The 22,532-nt window shown below is 39.6% G+C and overlaps 1 protein-coding gene across 1 annotated transcript in view; it reads right to left on the reverse strand.

The window, feature by feature from the left end:
* Positions 1 to 18,276: 18,276 nt before the first annotated feature.
* Positions 18,277 to 22,532, reverse strand: part of LOC114621838 (rho GTPase-activating protein 7-like) — a 185,484-nt gene continuing 181,228 nt past the window's right edge. The window contains exon 5 of the mRNA XM_028768160.1: positions 18,277 to 18,362. Within this exon, the coding sequence (XP_028623993.1) occupies positions 18,285 to 18,362 (78 nt within the window). The 3' untranslated portion in view covers positions 18,277 to 18,284. The remainder of the gene's footprint in view (positions 18,363 to 22,532) is intronic.

Genomic DNA, 22,532 nt, shown 5'->3' on the forward strand with positions numbered 1-22,532 from the left:
CCACATGACTTTCTTGAACTAGGTCTTAGAAAGCCTTTTTCCCGACTGTCCCAGCTGCTTAGTTAGCTTGGGTTTCTTGCTCTGTGAATCTCTTCAGTGTGTGGCCGTTGGCTGGTCTGGGTCTAGATAGTTGTCAGACATGAGCAGAGGAGAGAGGAGTCATTGAGAAATGCCTTAGATTGCTCAATACTTTTCATATGTATTTGATGCTAACGGTAAACAACTTCCAACTCGTACTTTTACTGGTTTTTTTGCTAATTTTAATTTTATATTAATATCTTTCCACAACTGTGCTGGCTAGTTTTATGACAACTTGACACAAGCTATAGTCATCTGAGAGGACAGACCTAAGTTGAGAAAACATCTCCATAAGATCTGCCTGTAGGCAAACCTGTAGGACATTTTCTTAATTAGTGATGGATGGTGGAAGGTCCAACCTATTGTGGGCTGGAGCCCTAGGTTCTATAAAAAAATGAAGTAAACCATGGGGAGCAAGCCAGTAGGCAGCACCCTTCCATGACCTCTGCATCAACTCCTGTCTTTAGCCTCTTGCCCTGCTTGACTTTCTGTCCTTTCTCCCTTCAATGATGGACTATGATGTGGGAGTGTAAGCCAGATAAATCCTTTCCTCTTCAATTTGCTTTCGGTCATGGTGTTTCAGCATAGCAGTAGTAACCCTAACTTATCCTTTAAATTATCCTTTAAAATAGTCTGGGTAAAAAAAAAAAAAAAAAGGCCTTTGGGAAACCTCATTCTGAATTATTACCTATAAGGTACTAAGAGACAGTGATGTGAACAAACATAGTTTTGTGAAGTTGTGACCCAGCCTTTGTGCTACAGTTAGGGTGCTAACCATCTCTCAAAGGCCAGTATGTTAAGATTGTTTCCCAGGGTGGCTCTGCTGAGAAGCAGAGGAGTCTCTAAGCACTGGACCTACTGGGGAGGCTTTGAGTCATTACAGTTGCCCTTTTATGGAATTGTGATATCTATTCTGTTATTCCTTTTGTTCTTCCTGGGTCACAGTGGGGACAGTTGTCCCCACTTACACACTCCCACCACAATATTACGTGTCACCACAGACCCCAAACAGTGACTGCTCATGTCCAACAACCACCAAAGACTGCAAGTGAAAATTTGTAGGTCAGTTGTTTTACTATTGTGTTCCAGAAAAGGAGACAAACACCCTCTGGATCACATGAATGCTATGAATGCTATTAGCTTTTTGTATTTTTTTCTTTCTATTTACACAGCAGGGCAGCATTGGTAAGTGCCATCAGCATTTCAAGTAGAGAAAGGAAAAACAGGCTCTCAAGGAAACGGAAGTGGTTTGGCCTTTGGAATTTCATGCGGAACGAGTGAGTGAGCAGTTCACATCTGGTCTGAAGATGGGGTTGTCGATGATGCAAGAATGCTGGAAGTTAAAATATTAAAAGAAAAAGAAAAACACACATAGCTGGTGGTAGGAAGTGAGGTAGCAACTGTCCCACTTAAGTGGGAAGTGTCCTTATTTAAAGCAGACTTCTTTACAGGTAGACGTGCTGGATCAAGTTGCTAGAATTTCATGAAAGGGTCATTTGCTCTGAAATCAGTTGGAAAACTTCAAGCTCTTTAGACACAGCCGCTTTCTGTAGTTCTCCTAGTTCATGCTATCTTTTCTGTACCCTAAGAATGTCATTTGTTATTTGTGATGGAAGAAATGGTTGAGTTATAACAACATAGGAGTTAATTTTAACAAAACCTGTCACTCAAAATAACAACAACAAAAGTAACTGGAAATGTTCAACTCTATTCAGTCATTAATCTGGTATATGTATACACACATACACACCACACACACACACACACACACACAGACACGAAGTCCTTTATAAAAAGTGATAGTGACCATTATCAAATGGTTTCTGGTAATGATAACAAAACAAACAGTTTCTGATTTTTAATTTTTCTTTTTTACTGTTGCATACAAGAATAGGGATATGTAGATATTGTAGCTGGGGTAATACCTCTGATTATAAGATTTAGTGTTCTTGGTAAAAGTTATAATGATTCTCCAAGGCCAGTTGAAGCTTGAAATTATCTTATTTTTCTCTCTTTCCCTATTTTCCTCTCTGAACACAGGCTCTGGGCTCCAGCTGGCAGGCGGCACGATTGCATCATCAAGCCATATGCACTTCCGCACTCCGACCTTGCCAAGGCTTTCTTTGCCTAGCAATGCCTCAGATCTTCCTTTCCAGTTTCAAGGCGTCCATCCCTGTACCCTCCAGCTTCTTTGGACAACTCCAGCTTAGGTGACGGGTCCTTCAGCTAAAATGTCCAGGGTGTCTTGAGAATTTTACAGCTTAGTGTTCACCACTTATCTTGCTCAGCAGGCCGCCTTCACACCGAAGGGGACGTGCTCTCAAGACCTAGAGGGAGGAAATCCTGAGACAACTAAACAAGCAAAGCAGGAAGGCAGCGCATACCAACATCACTTGCGCCCAGTGCGTTTCCCCTTATCACATCATTCAAGTGCAAGGCGGAGGAAGTGAGAGCTAAAGAGAACGGAGAGCTAATGTTGGCTGCACTTAGATCAAGCTGGAGTAGGGAACATTGGTTCCATCGAGGGGAAGCTGAAGCGTGTGCTAGCCTCCCTAAAGAACACAGAGCATGTTTGGATTTACGGAATGTTTACTCCGTGTCCCTGGGCTGTTTCTAAGATGACTAGATTGTGAAGACGATGCTCCTGTGCTGTTTTCCCACCCGTGTCTGAGTCTCTTTGGTCCCATCACCCTTTCTTTTACTCTGAGGCATTCAGTCCTTTTCCTATCATGCTCTCTAGTGTTACCGAGGGTCTAATACCTACTTCATCGTCTTACAAAGCCCAGGATTCCTATTGCATTTGGTGCTTGGTATTAATATTCTCTGGGCTGCTTCACGATGTAGAGTTTAGCTCTGAAAGAAGAGAGGGTGTATGCGCAGGGCTATCGGGAAATTTACATGTAAAAAGAACTTATATACTGACTTACTGAACCTTAGTGGTGGTGCAGTGTGACATCCACCCCCGTCCTTCTATCCCCATCGTATTGTATATGGACTTACTACCAAAACCTTAAATGGTATTCAGTTTCACAGACCGAATAATGAGTAACTTCACTAAAGATAACATAAAGATATAAAGATAAAGGTAAATACATGCTCCGTAAGCCACCCTTGATCATTCCCTCTGTTGAATAAATTATACATATGTATCTTACTTCCTTCACTTCAACTATAGACACTTCATGTGTAGTGTGCTACATACATTTATAAGTACAATATGGGGTTTAGTAGACATATTTTTGCTTACAAGTAGTAAGATAGAATCTTTTAGTAGCTACCCAGTATCATGATAATTTGTTTGACTCTTTAGAAGGATTATGTTATAACATAATGGTTTCAAAGCAAAAATTAAAATTGTGTGTCTATGGAGGGTAAGATGGGGGCCATGGCTGTGACAGCAGCCAACAATTCTCACCCCTCAGTGTTAATAAGAAGCCCTCTGGAGAGTGCATTGACATTTGTGACTTCTAAACCCAAGAAATCTGGAGTGGTAAGCACGGAAGCGTCCAGAAATATGTTTATTTTGCTCCTTAAAGCAAGTGCTTTCCAAAATTAGGACAAACCTTTTAAAAATATTTTATTTTTTCGATAAAACATTATCATTTTATTTTTACTCTGATAATTCTTGAGTGGTATTTATGAGAAGAGGGATCTTTGATTAATGAATTGCTTCTTTCGGATTGGCCTGTGGGCCTGTCTGCCCACTCTGGGGGGGGCACTTTCTTAATAGCTAATTGATGGAGGAGGGTGTGGTCCACTGAGAGAGGCTCTATTCCTGGGGACCAATGCCATGTAACTGACTTGAGGCTTAGGAATAGCAACTATTTTCTTAATTATACAGGACGATAGTAAGTATTGTGAAATCTTATTTTTTTTTTTTGCAAATATGCAACCTTATTTTACATGCTTTTCAACACTTAATAATACATGGAATAAGTGAAATCAAAACCTTGAATTGGAAGATTAAACATAAATAATGAACCAATTAAAACAAATGCCAAAACATTGTGTCTAAGGGATCTAAAATAGTATCCCACAGGGTTAGTCAGATATTTACGCTTATTGACATTTCTATCCTGTGTGTAGGAACAGATACTGAAAGAAATTTGAAAAAGTTAAATTCGAGTGCGTCTTAAAACAACAATGACAACAGTAACAACAAGAAAACCAAAAACAAACCAACCAAACAATAACAACAACAACAACAACAACAAAGGCCTTAAACCAAACCAAACCAAACCAAACCAAACCAAACCAAACCAAACCAAACCAAACCAAACCAAACCAAACCAAACCAAACCAAACCAAAAAAAAAGTATGAGGAAGTCTCCTGCATGCCTCCCTCTTGAAAATAACAAAACAAACCCTGAAGTTCCAGGGGTTAAATAGTTTCACTAAAGAAAATAGCGAAGTAGCTGAAGTCATGGGAAATGGTGAAGAAAGAGCAAGGGGCTGAAACCCCAGCACAGATGGAGCAAAGAGTTTCCAGATGTGCAGCATCGTGTATGGATCAGCGCACCAGCGTGGCTTACTCGGGTTCTATGAGGAACGCATACAAGAAGCGTTTCTTGCTCACTTCTGGCTGTAATCGAACTAAACCGACTTTGCTGAAATTTCATATGTCGTTTCCTGCAGGGAAATGTCTCTCATTCTGTAATCTGAATCTGAAACGCGTTTTAGAGAGCTCGAGTCTGGTCTAGACTGGAATGCCTTCTCCTAAGGCCCGGCGGTGCATCTACAGTTGTCTATACATCTCCCTTTGCAAGGACACTTTGAATGTGTCCATCCCAACTCTCTTCTAGTCTGTATCACTTGCATGTGCGCATGCCTGCCAGTGAGGATGGGGATGTGTTTAATTTTTTATTGTTGTGGACCTTTTAGGAAAACAGCTTGAGATTAGCTGCAGAATGGTTAGTCCCATCTCAGAATCGGGTTCACAAAGTCACACTGAGATGACCCCCTTCTCCGTACCTATTTATTTCTGAGATAAGGTTTCATATAGCCACGACTTGCCTTGAATTCCCCGTGTAGTCAAAGATGACCTCGAACTTCTGGCTGTCAGGTCTTCAGCTCCTGAGTGTTACTGGGCTAACAGACAGGGGGCACCACAAACATTCCCATGTTTGATCCCTAGAGCTTTATGCATGCTAGGCAGGCCTGTATAATACCAACGTGGCTATATCCCCAGCCTCAGCCACTTCTGCTTTTTAAAGGGCCTAAACTTGGTGCACCACAATATTATAAAACAATGGGAGGTTTATCGCAACGTTAAGTTGGCTCCTTGATCCTCTAAAGTCACAAAATAAGAAAAATCTTATATCTGCTGGGGCACCCGGGCAATCCTCTTTCCCAACAAAGGGAAGCGCCCCCTTTTACCATCAGCTTTTTACCTTCAACTGGAAGGGAGTCTCAGGAAGCCTCAGGAAGAAATAGCAACAAAAAGAAAATCCAAGCCGGGTTGGGGAGATGGCACAATTGGTAAAGTGCTCACCAGGCAAACATGAAACTCTGTGTCTAGTTGGCCAGCACTCGGACAAAAGCTGGGTGTGTGGTGGCACATGCCTATGATCCCAGTGCTGGTGGTAGTGAGGCCATGTGGAGACTAGCTAATCCTAGGCTAGCCAGTTTAGCAAAATCTGAGAGACCCTGCATGTTTGCACACACATGAACACACACACACACACATGAACACACACACACACTCCACACACTACAGACACACCCTCCCATAATCATAGTTGGTGGTGGCCCATGCTTGTCCTAGCACATCCTTCCGAGGACAAAAGATTCTATTTTACAAAAACCTACATGCTGAAATCCTGACTTAACTGAAAGAGACAGTTGATAGGTATATAGGTAGATAGATAGATAGATAGATAGATAGATAGATAGATAAAGAGATAGAGAGATAGATGATATCGAGACAATGGTAGGTAGAAGAAAACATTACAGAAATGCTCCCACATAAGTGTATTCTTTCATTATAGGACAAAATGCACAGACTATCTCTAAAACATTCAGTGTTTCTCTTGAAGATTTTTTTTACTTATAAATCTGTACTAAGTACCACATTCATGTTTTTGGGTTATAATCTTCTTAGATAAACACATTTAATTATACTGTTTATATTCCTCCCTCTTGTAAGCGTACAGTGTTAGGTATTATTGCTTTGCATCTAAATATTTAATTTTAATGAGAAACATGAATGTATAGAGCACCATGTGAATTGCTGGGAGCAGCCGCACTGTAATGAAGTTATGATGCAGATTTAAAACAGAGCAGTTTCCTGGGATACAATAAAATTGTTTTAAAAGACATAGAAAATGGGAAACCATTTACTTGCTGAAGAGTAAAAAAGAAAACTTCCAGATCTTATAAACAGGTATGGTGCTGCTGACTTGGATAAATGTTACTGAAAGAAGATGAAATGGAAAGATACTCAATGTGCTAAGACATAATTTTGATGTAGAAATATGATTTTTGTCACATAAAAGACAGTATCTTTGTGAAAACTTTATGATTTTATCAAGCGTTCACTATCTACTCAGATGTTGCTAGAGCTTGCGAGACTAGATAAATAAGAAAATATAAACTGGTTCTTTATGGTGGCTAATTATAACATATTCTGAGACCCAAAGCCTACTCATTGTGGTATATATTTAGACTGAAAACACATCTATTAGAAATAGGTGATGATGTAAAATCTCAGGGAGGGATAAGCATCAGAACTCTCAGAGACAGATAAACTGTAACTGTCTAGTCACTGAAATTTGGGGATGGATGTTTAAGCACCCAGGTGTACAGAATTCATTTGTATTGTATCCAACAAAGACAGCCAAGCAGGTATCCATCCAGACTGGTTCTGCTAGTATGACAGTCACCTCCCAAGAACGGGAGCTGATAGCCAGGGACAAACAGTTCATATTTTAGATGTTCCAAATACTGTGATGCAATCTTGCTGTTCTGTTCTCTCCTACCTGGAACGTGAACCATTCTCAACCAGCATATTTACATTGTACCCACTAGACCTTGTTTACTACTGAATAGCTTATGTCTAGAAAACAAGCAAAGTATATAGGGGATTCTATACTATCTACTGTTTCAAACATCCGTTGGAGGTTCTGCATTATATTCTCTATGGATAAAGAGACTACTATATATACCCACAAAGAACTATTCAGTACCTAAAAGAAGTTACCAATCCATGACAAGCTTTGGAGAGGCTTAAATGTACAGTACACAGTGCCCTGTGTCACCATGTCCTTTGTTTTGCCTTGACCAGAGGAATATCACACTTTGAACCGTGCTCCCCATTTCATATTGCTGTGCTCCCCACTCAGTACTGCTCTGCTCCTCACTTAGTATTGCTGTCAACTTAAAACTTCGGTTAAAAAAAAAAAAAAAGAAGTGCTCCTTTACTATCTCAGTTCCTTCTTGGTGCCCAGCACTGTGTTTAGTGATGTCTCAAATGATAATGTGGAGGCTGCTGTATGCAAGAGTAAGGCAAACAGAACGATCAAGCAAGATCCTAGATGGGTTCAACCCATCTAGGATGAAGAACATAAACAACTGGCATAGGGAAAGTCTGCATACTACAGCTGCAACATTCTCAACAGTGTGAAATTAGTGTGGGCATGGGCTGTACAAGAGATGCCACAGTGAGTGTACGGCACCAGCAAGTCTTTGGAGGGACAGGGAAGAGAATTTCCAGGAGGGAAACAAACAGGAGTAGCAAAGGTCAAGGCAGATGGAGAAAATTCAGGGGGGAAAAATGTGAAATTGTTACCATGGCAACAGCAGAAGGTGCATGTTAGAAGTGGAAGGTCAGAAAGGAAGGGTAAGGCCAGATTATGGAAAAATGGATTCATCAGCTCAGGAGTTTTGGCATTTAAGCATTTGGTGCAGCCACAGTTTGACTCTGGGTCTCTTAGGAGCCTCACCGAGGCTTGGCTCCTCCTTCCCTCTGATACAGGACACAGGCATCTCTCTAATGGGGAACCTAGATAATGAAGTAAATGTTTACCTGCTGAGCATCTAACACAATGCAGGCATGCTGTTAGTTAAACCATTCTATCATTTATGGACACTCACCAACCCAAGCACCTGCTAGGATACTGGTCTCAGAAGTACAGGAAAAAAAAATGTCTCCTTTCAGGAAATCACTGGACAGTGGGAAAATACTTGATGGATACACTCAAGCGAAGCACAGACTTAAAGTATAGGAAGACTAAAGAAGCCATGAGTCATCCCTTTGCAGCCCCACATTGTCCCTCACTCACCCTTTCTTAGATCCATAGGAAAGAATGGAGTTAACCTTTGCATTAAGGGGAATATTACAACATGAGCCTTTGGGAGTAGCTGGAATGTGTTTTCTACAGAAGCCCGCGCTTGAGAAAATTTGAAAGCAAACACATTACCCTGCTGTGACAGCTGAAATGAGGCTCCTTAGCGACCAACCGTTTTGGTTAGGCAGCACTTGTGCGACTCTTAACTTTTCTACCTGGCTACATTAATTAGGACAAAATAGCTCCCCTTATCCAGGATCCATTCTTCCTCTGATTAATTCTCTAGACAGTCTATACTCAATAACAAGCAGAACACAAGCTTTTAATTGGGCATCATTTTTAAAATGACAACTCATGATTTTCCTCTTAGATAGATCATATGCCAAAGTCCTGTCTTTATCCTTCAATACAGATGGTCATTAACCCAGTGGAAGAGATGCTGATTTCAAACTCTTGCCAATAGAAAAACAAATCAAAGTTATTGTAGCCAATAGATGTTAAGTAAGGGAAGAATGCTTAAGGGAAGATGTCATTTCATCTCCAACAGGTCAAGGCTATTTTTTGTTATGTTTAACCTCCAAATTTAATCACCTTCTAGAGAAATCACAGTCAATGTATAATTACCCTGTATGCACCTCTCTATATATTCACACTATTAATAAAATTAACTGAATCACTGTTCATGTGTGAGAAATTCTACAAAGGCAGTTGAAGAACACCCAAGAAAAGACCAGTGTGAGTTAAACTCAATGAAAGTTCTTCTTTTGTTTTCTGAATAAAGTGGAAGCGAAGGTGCCTTTTGTATTGATCATTCTTCAGGAAAGATAAGTGACTCGTTAATTTTTCTATAGCAGAAATGTTAATGACAGTTGTTCTGGCTAGTTTTCTGTCGAGTTGACATCATTAGAGTTATTTCAGAAGAAGAAATCACAGCAGAGATGCTTTCAATAGATTGGCCTGTGAGCAAGACTGTAAAACACTTTCTTGATTAATTATTAATGTGACAGGGTCCCGACCATTATGTGTGATGCTACCCATGGGCTTGTGGTCCTGGATATATAAAAATATAAATGGAGCAAGCCAGGAGGAGCAAGCCAATAAGCATTACTCCTTCATGGCCTCTTCTGCACCATCTCCTGCTTCCATAAGGTTTGTACCTTGAGTTCCTGCCTTGGCTTTCCTTAATGAACTGTGTCTTGAAATATGTAAACCAAACAAACCCTTTTCTCCTTTCCAAGTTGCTTTCCCCCTACCATCCGTCAGCCCCCAGCAAAAGAAAACAAAATAAGTGTGGTAGTATGAATAGGTTTGACCCCTATAGACGCATGTGTTTGAACACTTGGCCCATGGGGAGTACCACTGGAGGTGTGGCCTTGTTGGAGGAAATGTATCATTGTGGGGCAGGCTTTGAAGTTTCCTACGTTCAAGCCCCACCCAGCATGGAAGACAGTCTCCTTCTGCTGCCTGCAGATCAAGGTGTAGAAGTCTTAGCTCCTTTTCCAAACCCATGTCTGCCTGGACTCTGCCATGCTTTCTGCAATGATGATAATGGACTGAATCTCTGAAACTGTAAGCCAGCCCCAGTTAATTGTTTTCTTTCATAAGAGATGCCTTGGTCATCGTGTCTTTTGTAGCAATGGAAACCCTAACTGAAACAGTCAGACACCGATTAAACCACTGAAGTACAAAACTCTTCCATCTGCCCATGAAGATAATTCTGTCACCTCTTCATATCACCAGTAGCCAGTCCTTCCCAGAAGAGGAGTACGATGTCCACAGAACATTTTCAGAAAAGAAATATTAACTTTGTCAAATATCATGAAAAGTCCTGCTCATCAATATACTGACAATTAACCAACTTCCCACCGACGTTTCTTGGTCTGCCAAATAAGCAGATTGTTCCCCAAAATATTTTTAATGCACTTGCTCTGTTCAGTATGCCATGCTGTATGTCAGAGATTAAATAGGAGGCACAACTTTTCATCATTGTGACAATACCCATAAAGGCAATTTAAATGGAAGGAGAACTGATTTTGGTTCATGCTTTTAGAGGCTACATTCCAAGGTCAGTTGTGTCTACTGCTTTGATCCAGGGATGAGATGGAATCTCAGGATGGTGGAAGCTGTGGTGGATACTGGCTCAGATCATGACATCTAGGAAAAAGGAGACAAGAGGTGGCCAGGGTAAGGAATACCCTTCAGAGGCATACCTCTAGTGACAAAATTCTTAACCAGGACTCTGAATTCCACAGTTCTACTACCTTCCAGTAATCTCCTAAAATTTTGAGTGTGTTAATGGATTAAACTGTTGGTTAGGTCAGAGCCCTCATGGCCCAGTCATGTCTATAGACCCCTCATAGATACATAGAGTCCTGCTCTGCTACATCTCTACGAGATGCTACAGTCATCTCTCAGTCCAAGTAAGTTTGAAATCACGGTGGAAGGAGCTTTATAAATAAATAGACAGAAATACATCTTAACACTAAATACTGAAAGAAGACTATAATCAAGTCAGACCTTCAGCTGGAAAGACCTGGGGGAGAATATTTCCAGGCAGGATATAGCAGATGAAACAGACAGAACTTAATAGAAAATACCTATCAGTATTGATTAAAATATAATGGAGAAAAATAGATAAAATAAATTTGTTTTAATTAACAATGTTCTAAAAATAGAAAATGAGAAATATTTAAAAAAACTATATTTTAAAATATCCTGTATGTCAAATAATTTGGCATTTAAGAATAGAATACATACAGACACACACAGACACAGACACAGACACACACACACACACACACACACACACACACACACACACACACATTAAAGGAATTCCTGATACCTGGAAGCTAATGTGTTTCTTCTCAATGGCCCACTCAAACACAGTCAACTTTTCATGGGTGAGTTTACATTAGGTTTCAGAGAAACTGTGAGGTTATGTGTGGGCATACCCTAAATTCTTTCCTCATAAAAAAAGCAGGAAAGTAGAGACCATAAAACTTAAAAAAAAATGCAGCAAGTGAGTATTTATATGCTATTTGTAAAAAAATAGTTAAAGTCATTTTTCTGAGAGGGAAAGTGGATAGGGAATTTGGGATGTTGGCTGAGCTGAGCCCAGCCCGATACAGACAGTTTTTAGATCCTGTGAGCACTCAGCAAGCAGCTAGGGGGTCTTTGCAGTCATGGGAATAACTTCACTTAGAACTAGAAGATTCTACAGTGGGCTTTGACAGCACTACAGAGCTTTAAGCAATTGCAGATTTTAAATGTAATTTCAATTTATTCATGTATTTACTAAACATCAAACACTTAGAGTACTGCCAGGCGCTGGGATACAGAGCTGAATGAAACAAAATTCTGTCTTTCAAGATGCTTGTAGTTTATTTGGCACAGGGGACAGAAATTACACTAATGCTATTGGTATTAAGTTGGAGACAGGAAACAGTGAAGTTTTGCAAAGAAATCTGAAATTGGGCAGTCCTTTTATTTTTTTTCCAATCAAAGCTAGCTTGGAGATTCTCACACTGATAACTGGTAATAACTATCTCTGATAATCAGACCAGGAAAAGGGCAAGTGTCTTTTTATTTTCTGGGGGGTGGGGTGGGCAGGGGTTCTTTTAAAAATATTTTCATCTGCATTTCCCTTTTTACTGATCAAAGGCTGCCCAGGAAATTAATACCAAATGGCACTCAGTCTGGGTTTTGTCCTTTACTGTGTTTACAAGGAATGTGGACTGAAACGACAGAAACCCAGATTTCTCTTCTCACTCCTTTGTCACAAAGCAGTGTTTGTTTGTTAGTTTTCTGCTTTGCTCACCACAACACTAAGTTTGCAGAGAGTGCGGCTCCACTCTATCTGTCTGAAAGATAGCTTTCACACGAGTTCCAGACTGAATTATTCATTATCTTGATTTTTAGCATTTTTATGGTCAACCAAATAACCTCAAGGCAGGAGAACAAACATTCTAAGAAAAACAACCAAGGACTCGAGCCAATGTTAGATTCAAAGTCATTTTCCTCAATGGTACCCTTTGCTCATTCATGCGGGATAGATCTCCAGCTACCCACCATTAATTAATTACTTGGCTGAGATATTTGTCAGTTGTGGAAGAAAGTAGGGATAAAGAGAGAAAGTTAAACACCACTTTTAGAAGAGTGTTAACTCTCATCACTGATATTGAATTGGAAGCCTTTTTGTGATTATAGTTGTTTGATTGAACAGGTTTCCACAACACCTACAAGGAAGCCAATTTTTCTAGTTTCATGGGACACAAAGATAGCATTGTTGACAAAGACAGGCTGAAGACCCAGAGGATAACTAAGCAAGATAAAGAACTGCAGCAGAAAGCACACAGCCTGTTCCTAGGAGCAGAGGCCAAGGGCTGGCTCTGCCTAGATAATGAGTCATTAAAGAGGTGAGAATACTGTCGGATCTAATAAACTGCAACAGACTGGGGGATAGCGCCCTAACCACAATGGCTAAGGACAACAGGCACAGACAATTGTGTAAGGAGACACAAGGTGTTTTGAGATTTGAGCTTTAGCATGAGAAACTTCAAGGTGAACTGTAGTACTCTTCACGCGTATCTCAAGAGTTCATTTTAGTGACTAAGTTGTATCTCTTTTCTAAGCTACACCATCTACGTCATGCTTCTGTAATAACGAACATTCTAACTCACTGGTGTAAATGTATTTCTCCTCCACTGTATTTAATGTAAGTATTTTTATTTATCATGAAGAAAAGCAACCTTTACCTTTTTTTTTTCCAAATTGGACATCTTTTAGTTTCTAACTTAGTTATTATTTACCATCCCTTTTCTATTTATTTATTTTTTAATAAGAAAAAGTTTATACCTCACATCAAGGCAGAAGGGGAGAGAGGCAGAAAAAAATTAGAAAACATTCTCTGGTTGGATGCGGTGGCTCTAGTTGGATCTACCAACCAACAAATCAACCTATTCGCCTAATCAAAGAATATTATAGAGAAAAAAAGAATACTAATATATATGTATAATATATAATACTAGCATATGTATATGATGTATATGTATATGATATACATGAGATATATGTGTATGTATGTATATGTGTATGTGTATGTGTATGTGTATGTGTATGTGTATGTGTATGTGTATGTATATGTATATGATCAATGAAGTTCCTAGTGGGAAACAAGTGTCTCATTAGGTTCAATTGCATAGAATTTAACTAGAGAACATTATAAAAGCCCTAGTGAGGGTCTGGAGAGATGCTCAATGGTTAGAAGCTGTACTGCTCTTGCAGAGGACTCAAGTTGAGTGGGGTTTGCAGGGTAACTCAAAATTGTCTGTCACTCCAGCTCCAGGAAATCCAAACCCTGGTCTCTGAGCACATCTGCATTCATGGGCACATACCCCAAAACACAGACACATATACACATATAATTAAAATAAATCTATAAAAAGCAGGGAAAGAAACAGTTCTGGGTCGTGTTGAAGAATTCCAATGAAAGTAGAGCCTCCAGTGAGAGGGATGGCAGAGAGAGTGTGGTCTGAGGAGGAGCTGACAGGACCTCACGCACTCTAAGGGCAAGCAGGAACAGCTGGATCCTCTGTGAGTCTGGTTTCGGGGTAGACGGGATCCAATAACAGCACCGGACTGGGTATACCGTGTGCTTATGAAAACAAAAGTACAAAGGAAATATATTCTTTTCAATTACTAATTTTTTGTAGATATTGAATTGTAGATATAGATATTCATGAGAGGATTTCAGTCTCAAAGAGAAAATATTCTGAAGGGAGGCTACAATGTGACCAACTGGGCCTGGAATGCAATAAATAATGTGTCTGAATCAGCTTAGATTTGTGAGGAAAATGATCTCTCTTCTACAAGGGCAGCTACGTAGATAGCTGTTATGTGTGTGTTATGTCCTGAGGACATACACACAGACAGCAGCGACATAGCTAGTTTTTATGAGGCCCAGCACACAGTGGTTATGTGCACTACTGATTGTCATAAGAACGTACTATGCTTTTAGAACTCACTATGCACTAGGCTTCCCTGCTTACAACAAGAGCAAGGCAGTCGGTTTCTTTATTTATACTGGTAAATGAGAAGAAAGAGGAAGTTGCATAACTTGCTGAAGGCTAAACAGATAGGGAGCAGATGTACTAGAGAAGATACCAGTGGCTCAAGGCTCGTTCTGTGGTTTTCTTGTTTGTTTTGTTTCATTTTGTTTTGTTTTGTTTTATTTTGTGTGTGTGTGTGGGGGGATCTTGATTTTTTTTTTCAAGATCGGCAGTTTGGACTTGACCATTTGATCCTAAACGTTGCTGTTACTGGGGTTGTAACCCACCATTGTCCCCACTGGGCCCATTTTCTAGGTGAACACATTTAGTGACTAATACTAATAATGAAAATATCATAGATTGAGAAAAACAAAATATACTGATACTTGTGTGATTTGAGTCTAATTCTTTTATGAATGAATTGGTTGGTCCTAAGACTATTTACTTCAGTCCTAAGAATACGTGTTCTGACATTAGGTTCCTATAAGCAGTTTTAGTATCATTCTTTTCCCCTAGGAAGTTTTGAACAAAGTACTAAAGAAATGCTCTGTTGGGAGAAGCAGGATGTTAACTTGTGGAAATTATTCTCCGAGATGAGTTTGAGATCCTACAATCAGACTCTGAGTTGTTATCATAACTAAATTTTCATAACACCCTAATAGGATGTGCAGAAGATGTAGCTGATAGCAAGTACTTATGGGATGGGTGCACAGAACAGTGCTGTTTTCAGTGTTTGCCTTGGAGGGTTGGTCCTCAGGAGGAAGGAGCACAGGAGTAGAATTTCAGGGCAAGCTCAGCAGCACTGATGGGAGTGGAAGTTTGGCTAAGACCACGGTGAACAATCCAAGGCTATGCAAGAGTGAGGGTGTGTACACTACAAGTGATTCTGTTTAGAGACTCAGAAAGCCTGCTCTAGTAGGTTTCAGCTGGTTCCGATGAGAAGTCACACAAGTTAAAGATAGACCTTCTTACTAAGGAACAATAGGCTGCCTTCAGTTAGCAAGAAAAAAAAATGAAAGAAAGAAAGAAAGGGAAAGAAAAAAGGCAGCCCTTAGGGTGGATAGGAAGTTTTAATCGTGTTAAAGAACTCAATTACTCAGGAAGACTGAGTAAGCCTCTGGCTTTATTATAGTACTTCTCTTCAGTGGGAACTTAAAACCAGAGGGTCGTAGAGCTGGGAGCAAATAAAGTCACATTCAGAGACCACTCAGGATGTTTTCCACAGAATATGACAAGCTTAGAAAGAGAAGAGTTAGATATAGACATTCTTCCACAACTTTTGAAGCAAATAGTGTTCTCATTTGGACTGCATGATCTGATACCATTATTCACAGACTATTCAAATACAAGGGATCATCTTGACAGATGAACTCACTAACTTTCAAACTGGTAATCTCTTTCTTTCACTCATATTTTTAATAAAAATTGCATTTCCTCATAAGCACAACACTTTCTCTAGAAATTTATAAAGTAAAATTTATTTAGGAATATATCACAGACATAGAAATGTTTTAATGTAGACAAGAACGAATTCAACATGAGTTCATCAAGTATGTGATATGGGACATTCATGTTCCTGAGGCTGGGCAAGGTGATATATTTCAGCTGGTTCAGTTCTTCAGCAAGAGCTTATGAAGTGCCATGAACTGAGTCTATCAACTTCTTTCCCCTGTCTGTTTTTAATTTACATTGTGTGTGTGTGAGTGTGTGAAGTCAAAAGAAAAATTCTGTCCTTCCACCATGTGGGTTCAGAAGACTGACCTCAGGCCATCAGGCTTGGTGGCAGTGCCTTTACTGGCTGAGATCACTTGCTGACCCCTTTTATTCATTTACTGCAGCAAGATCTCTTTTTGCAATCCCCAGACTGGTCTGGAACTTGCTATGTAATCTAGGCTTTCATTGAATTTACAGCTGTCCTCCTGTATCAGCTTTTCAACTAATTATGGAATTGTACCATCACACCTATCCACCTATCCATCCAGTATACATACATATATTGAGATAGGGTTTTGCTAAGTAGCCTGGGACTGCACTGACTCTGTGAACCTCTAGCCTATGCCTTTCAACTTCTGGCATACACCACCATGCAGTCTATCAACTTTGAAAGATTTGCCTCCTTAATATTAAACACAAATATTAGAAAGTGAGGCAGTCAATTTTATGTTTCTTTCTGTTGCAGAGGAGAAGCATGTGAAAGGTAACAGGAAACAGGTGATGCACTCTGCTTATGCTGTTCTGAATCCTGAGTTATGACGGCATTTTTGAAATATCCGAGAAATGACACAGTGAAGCACTCCTTCATGTCCACGTGACACCATTTAAGTGGAAGGGGAAGGAGTTGGCGCTTAGCTACTCCCTCTTCTCAGACAAGTGTATCCCTTCCCTTCTTTCTCCCCCCACCAGCCAACAGTTTACAACTGAATTGTTTCCCTTGGGAGAATGAAAGAATTTGCTGTTATTCTGGAATAAGACGACAATATTGCTGTTATACACTTAGTTTAAATCACAGCTAGTCTAGGGAATGACAAAAATTGTCACAACCCCAGACAAAATAGGGCCTAAGTTGCTTTGTTGTTAAGATGTAGATGTACACATTTGACCATTTAGTTCTTGTTTAATTAGACAGCCCTGTGTGAACACATTCTTAATGGCTTACTCTAAACTCACTTGATGCCAGTAGGTGTTAATCTGTATGACCAGAGCCCATTCATCACAGAATTTTATTATTTCTTCATAGAAACTTGAATCCACCTTAATCATTTCTTCCTATTCTGAAGGGCTCTCACTATTATTCGAGTGAATAAATCAGACACCAACTAAACATGATAGGTAACTTCTGCTCTCAATGTTAAAGAGCTAAGATCTTGGTGTGAAAACTTCCTAGCTGTCAGACAAGATCCCGGTAAGAAAACATGAACATCCCCTATTCACACATGAAGATTGACAAGATGGCTCTCACCCCCAAACTTCCAATACAAGTTATATTCCAGAACCCATACAGTAGAAAGAGAAAACCTACTCCCATAAATTGTTCTCTGACTGCCATAGTCATGCCATGGTATGTGTGTACACTTCCTTCCCCCAAACAAATATATAAATAAATATGAGTAAGTAAAAACTCATACGCCACAAGCCCTAAACTCACTAAGGAACTTGAAGTCATACTTTCTATTGGTTCGACACAACTTGCTCTTAAACAGCACATGTTTATGAACTAAACGATGTTACATGTCCGTAAATGAAACGAGATGCTTCAAGTAGGCGGTGCACATTCTAACTGGTTATACTTTTCTTTTTGTCTTTATTTTCTTTAGGTTGAACACAGAAGACAATATTGAGAAAGGCCACAAGATTTTAAAGCACACACTTGTACCAATTCCAGTCTAATTTCTCTTGATTTCACGACATTCATCAGTTCTTTCCCATTTCCCCACAGTACTGTGGAATACTTACAAGCATCCCGGAATGTGAAAAGCAATATCATTTTTCGCCATCAATTTCATTGTTTCCTAACTATGTTCAATCATACACTCTCAATGTTATCCATCAAGAACATCTATTTCTGATTACTGAACAAGCTACTTGACGTTAAAGAGTAAACATTGATGAAGACCAACAATGAAATTTCAAAGACCACACCTCATTGCATTGGTTAACATCAATCATTTTCCCCCCTGAGAGAAAAAAAATGTAATTGAAACTAATTGTAACACTACAGGAAGGCCTTTGAAACAATTAAATCCTAACAGGCCATAGTTTTCTTTGAGAACAACTGATTTGCTAAGGATTTGCCAACATTTCTCACAGAAATTGATGAGATCAGCGCTTTTTACATATGACAGAGATTTCAATTTTAAGGTGTAATTTTATTCTAAAACAGGTAGGAGACAAAACACAACCCAAATGTCAACTCACCAGCCGTTTCCTTTTCTCCAATACATGGAGCAGCCTGAAAAAGAAGAGATGCACGAAATTACGACCTTATTAGAAAAAATAACTAATATCATTACAAATAATGCACCATAAACAAAGTAAAAACTAGATCTAGACAGTACAAAACAAATCAGCATTGTGTGTGGAGTAGTCTGTGAAGCCATTAGACCTGGGTGTGAGAGTCACATCCTCCAGGTTGCAATGATCTTCTGGTCTGAAGTTAGAATCAGACTATATTATGCTTAAGTGGCATTGGTGGTATATTAATCTTACAAACTCTCAGACTTTGGGTGGATTTTTTTTATCCTAATCTTTGGAAGCTCACAAAGCAAATTATTTGGTCAGTGTCTGCACATTTCAAGTCTTTGGCCTTTCTCTACTGTCTGTAAATCCTTGAATGAGGTTCCCTGACTCTTTTTCTTAATGGGTGGAAAATCCCATGTATTTCTTAGGGCTGCTGGGAGAACGGAATGTTGTGCCTTCCCTAAAGCATCCTAGGTGTGCTGAAAAGGAAGCATCCTTGCTTAGTTGCTTATTGCTACTCTGGGTGGTGATCCCATGGGTTAACTTATTGATATGAAAAATTTAAAAAATTCCATTCCATTATTGTTTTTATTATTTTAAGCATAAAGGCAAGAATGAATAAAATGAAATGTTGCAAAAGCTTACAGAGCAGTCTGCTAACACATTCTTTGTGGATACTCAGAATGAATTAAGGAGTCTGAATTTCTAGTTCTCAATTCTATTGTTCTTGTATAAAACAGCACAGAGGCATTAACATGTGTGTGTGTGTGTGTGTGTGTGTTTGTTGCATGTAGAAGAGTGTGTGGGTACATCCATATATGTGCATGCAAATTACAGAGGTTTTTACAGTCTAGACAACCCATCCATTGAGATTTCTATATGACAATCACTGAACACAGACTACTTAGTTCTTCTGTCTTTAGGAAATATGGAGGCCAGAAAGGCATTCTTACATTGGTGATTTGTTGTGAGTGTATGTGTGAATGTGAAAGAGAGAGACAAAGAAAGACAGACAGAGAGAGAGAGAGAGAGAGAGAGAGAGAGAGAGAGAGACAGAGAGACAGAGAGACAGAGACAGAGACAGAGACAGAGATGGAGACAGACAGACAGACAGACAGACAGACAGAGAGAAAGACAGGAAGAGACACAAACAGAGAAGAGCACACACAGAGAGAGGCTTCCCTGATGAAGGCTGAGAGATTCACTAATCTATGAGTGTAGGGATACATATTTACAAAGCAGTCTGCTGTATTTTTCACTTAGTGAAATAATAGTGGATTCTGTATGACGTCCTTAGGCAAGTTTTACAGGTTTAAATATGAATGCCCTCTGGTGAAGTGGGCCTTAAATATGATCAGATAACTGTTGGTCATTTTCATAACATTCATGCCATTATTATACCAATGAGGAGATTTTGACATTGACGATTGATGATCCCAAGAGAATGGCCTTATCTGACATCAGTGGGAGGGGAGGCCCTTGGTCCTGTGGAGGCTTGATGCTCCAGCATAGGGGATGCTAAAGCAGTGAAGTGGGAGTGGGTGAGTAGGAGCAGCACCCTCCTAGAGGCAAAAGGAAGGGAGGACAGGGGTGATGGGATGGGGGGAGCTGTGGAGGGGTAATCGGGAAGGGGGATATCATTTGAAATGTAAATGAATAAAATGATTACTTAGACAAAAAAGAATTCACTGTTGATGATTTCTCTTCTCCAGCATAATCAATGACATCCTCTGGTGCCATGAAAACCAGTCAATAGGGAGGGAGCTTTCAGATCGGTACCAGCTCGACTTCTCCCATGCTGTGTGACCAAAGTGCATAGTGTCTTCAGCAGAAGGGTTTTAACTTCAAGTTCGGTTAAGTGACTAAGCATATTGGCAATGGAAGGCTTTTGATTGTGGACAAGGTTGTGAATGATGGTGACAGGCAATTAAAGAATCTTCATGGAGTAAGGCCCACAGTATAATCAGCAACTCACACTTAGTGGTTAGTAACTGTTCTTTTAAAATTCCACCGCACAAATCCACCTAATCCTCAGAACTACTGTATGTTGTGCTATAGATTACAGTAGCTTGTTTACAGTCCCGTGGTCAACTATGGAAGCTAGTACATAGCCTTTGGCATGTTGGCCTTCACTTTACTTATCAGAGCATTCTGGTTGATAGAGAAAACATGTCTGTGACGTTCTGTGACAAGATATTGACTGAGATTATAAAACAGATGTGCATATGTTCATTTGGGACTGGTAGAAATTAAGCTATTGTCCTCTTATAGTTAAGACATTTAAGATAAATTAAAATCCTTACCCCAAACTATAAGCTGACTAGGAACACTTAGGTATTTCCCATATTTGATTATAAAGATGTATTGGTAGTATATTGAATTATTTCATAAAATTCTAATCGTTGAGCTGAGTTATAAGACAAAAATATTTTACCCTTCATATGCTCCATGTCTATATTTCGTGTAGCTGCTGCTGATTATTTTGGAATCATACCATGTTCCCCATGCTGCTTTAATTTACCAACTCACATTTCTATTAAATAATTGTAACAGTTATATTACAAAACAGGAGAAAAAGAGAGTAAAAGTTTAATGTGCCTGGACAATGATAATATCTCTGTCCAAGGTAGACCACATCATAACAACTGGATAGCTCTCCACTGGCTTATTTTTCAGGTCAAGTTGTCTCTCTAGAAAATGGTCTATGAGTAAATTGATCAAATTCATGGAGTTAGGCTTTGGAGGAATTTGAAAATGCTGACACTTAGTATTCAATTACTTCAAGTTTGATATTCACTCTTAATTACATGTCTTATGATATCTTGGGTACAAAAATCTAACAATTTTCTTCAGTGTGGAATTCTCAATGTAGTTGAAAAAGGAAAAAAACAGTTTCACATGATCGGTACTGAGTGCAATTGGTCAGCTCTATCACCTTACGGTGTTAAAAGAAATGGCCGAGTAGCAGATGATTAAAATTTCCCAGGTCCTCTGGGCTGGAGCAGACACAGAGTCAGTCTGCTCCTGTCCTGTGGAGAAACTGAATCCTGAGTCATCCAGGAGCCACTGCACTCAGAGCAGCTGGAGCCACTGCACTCAGAGCAGCTGGAGCCACTGCACTCAGAGCAGCTGAAACTGAATCCTGAGTCATCGAGGACCCACTGCACTCAGAGCAGAAGGATTTCCAGATCCAAGAGGTGGCCTGAGTCCCAGGAGTTATTCCACCCAGGAGATTAGGAGCATAAGACCACAGAGACCTCTGGACTCTGAGGAGCTCTGCAATAAGCAAGATAACTGGAAATACAGACTCCAGTTTTACACAGTGAGGGCAGGTACCACCAGAGTTAACCAGATGGCGAAAGGCAAGCGCAAGAACATAAGCAACGGAAACCAAAGTTTCTTGGCATCATCAGTGCCCAATTCTCCCAATATAGCAAGCCCTGAACACCCCATCACACCTGAAAAGCAGGATTCAGAATTAAAATCACTTCTCATGATGATGATAGAGGATTATAAGAAGGAATTAAGTAACTCCCTTAAAGAAATACAGGAGAGTACAAGTAAACAGAAGCCCTTAAAGAGGAATCACAGAAATCCCTTAAAGAAATGGAAGAAAACACAAAGAAGGAATTAAACAAAAACATTCAGGATCTGAAACTAGAAATAGAAACAATAAAGAAAGTTCAAAGGGAGACAACCATGGAGATAGAAAACCTAAGAAAGAGATCAGGAGTCACAGACGCAAGCATCACCAACCGAATACAAGAGATAGAAGAGAGAATCTCAAATGCAGAAGATACGGTGGAAAATATTGACACAGTTGTCAAAGAAAATGCAAAATGCAAAAAACTCCTAACTCAAAACATCCAGGAAATCCAGGACACAATGAGAAGACCAAACCTAAGGATAATAGGTATAGATGAGAATGAAGATTCCCAACTTAAAGGGCCAGTAAATATCTTCAACAAAATTATTGAGGAAAACTTCCCTAACCTAAAGAACAAGATGCCCATAAACATACAAGAAGCCTACAGAACACCAAATAGACTAGACCAGAAAAGAAATACCTCCCGTCACATAATAATCAAAACATCAGATGCACAAAACAAAGAAAAAATACTAAAAGCAGTAAGGGAAAAAGGTCAAGTAACATATAAAGGCA

The sequence above is a fragment of the Grammomys surdaster genome, unplaced genomic scaffold (assembly GCF_004785775.1).
Source record: "Grammomys surdaster isolate TR1022 unplaced genomic scaffold, NIH_TR_1.0 185, whole genome shotgun sequence".
Lineage (NCBI taxonomy): Eukaryota > Metazoa > Chordata > Mammalia > Rodentia > Muridae > Grammomys > Grammomys surdaster.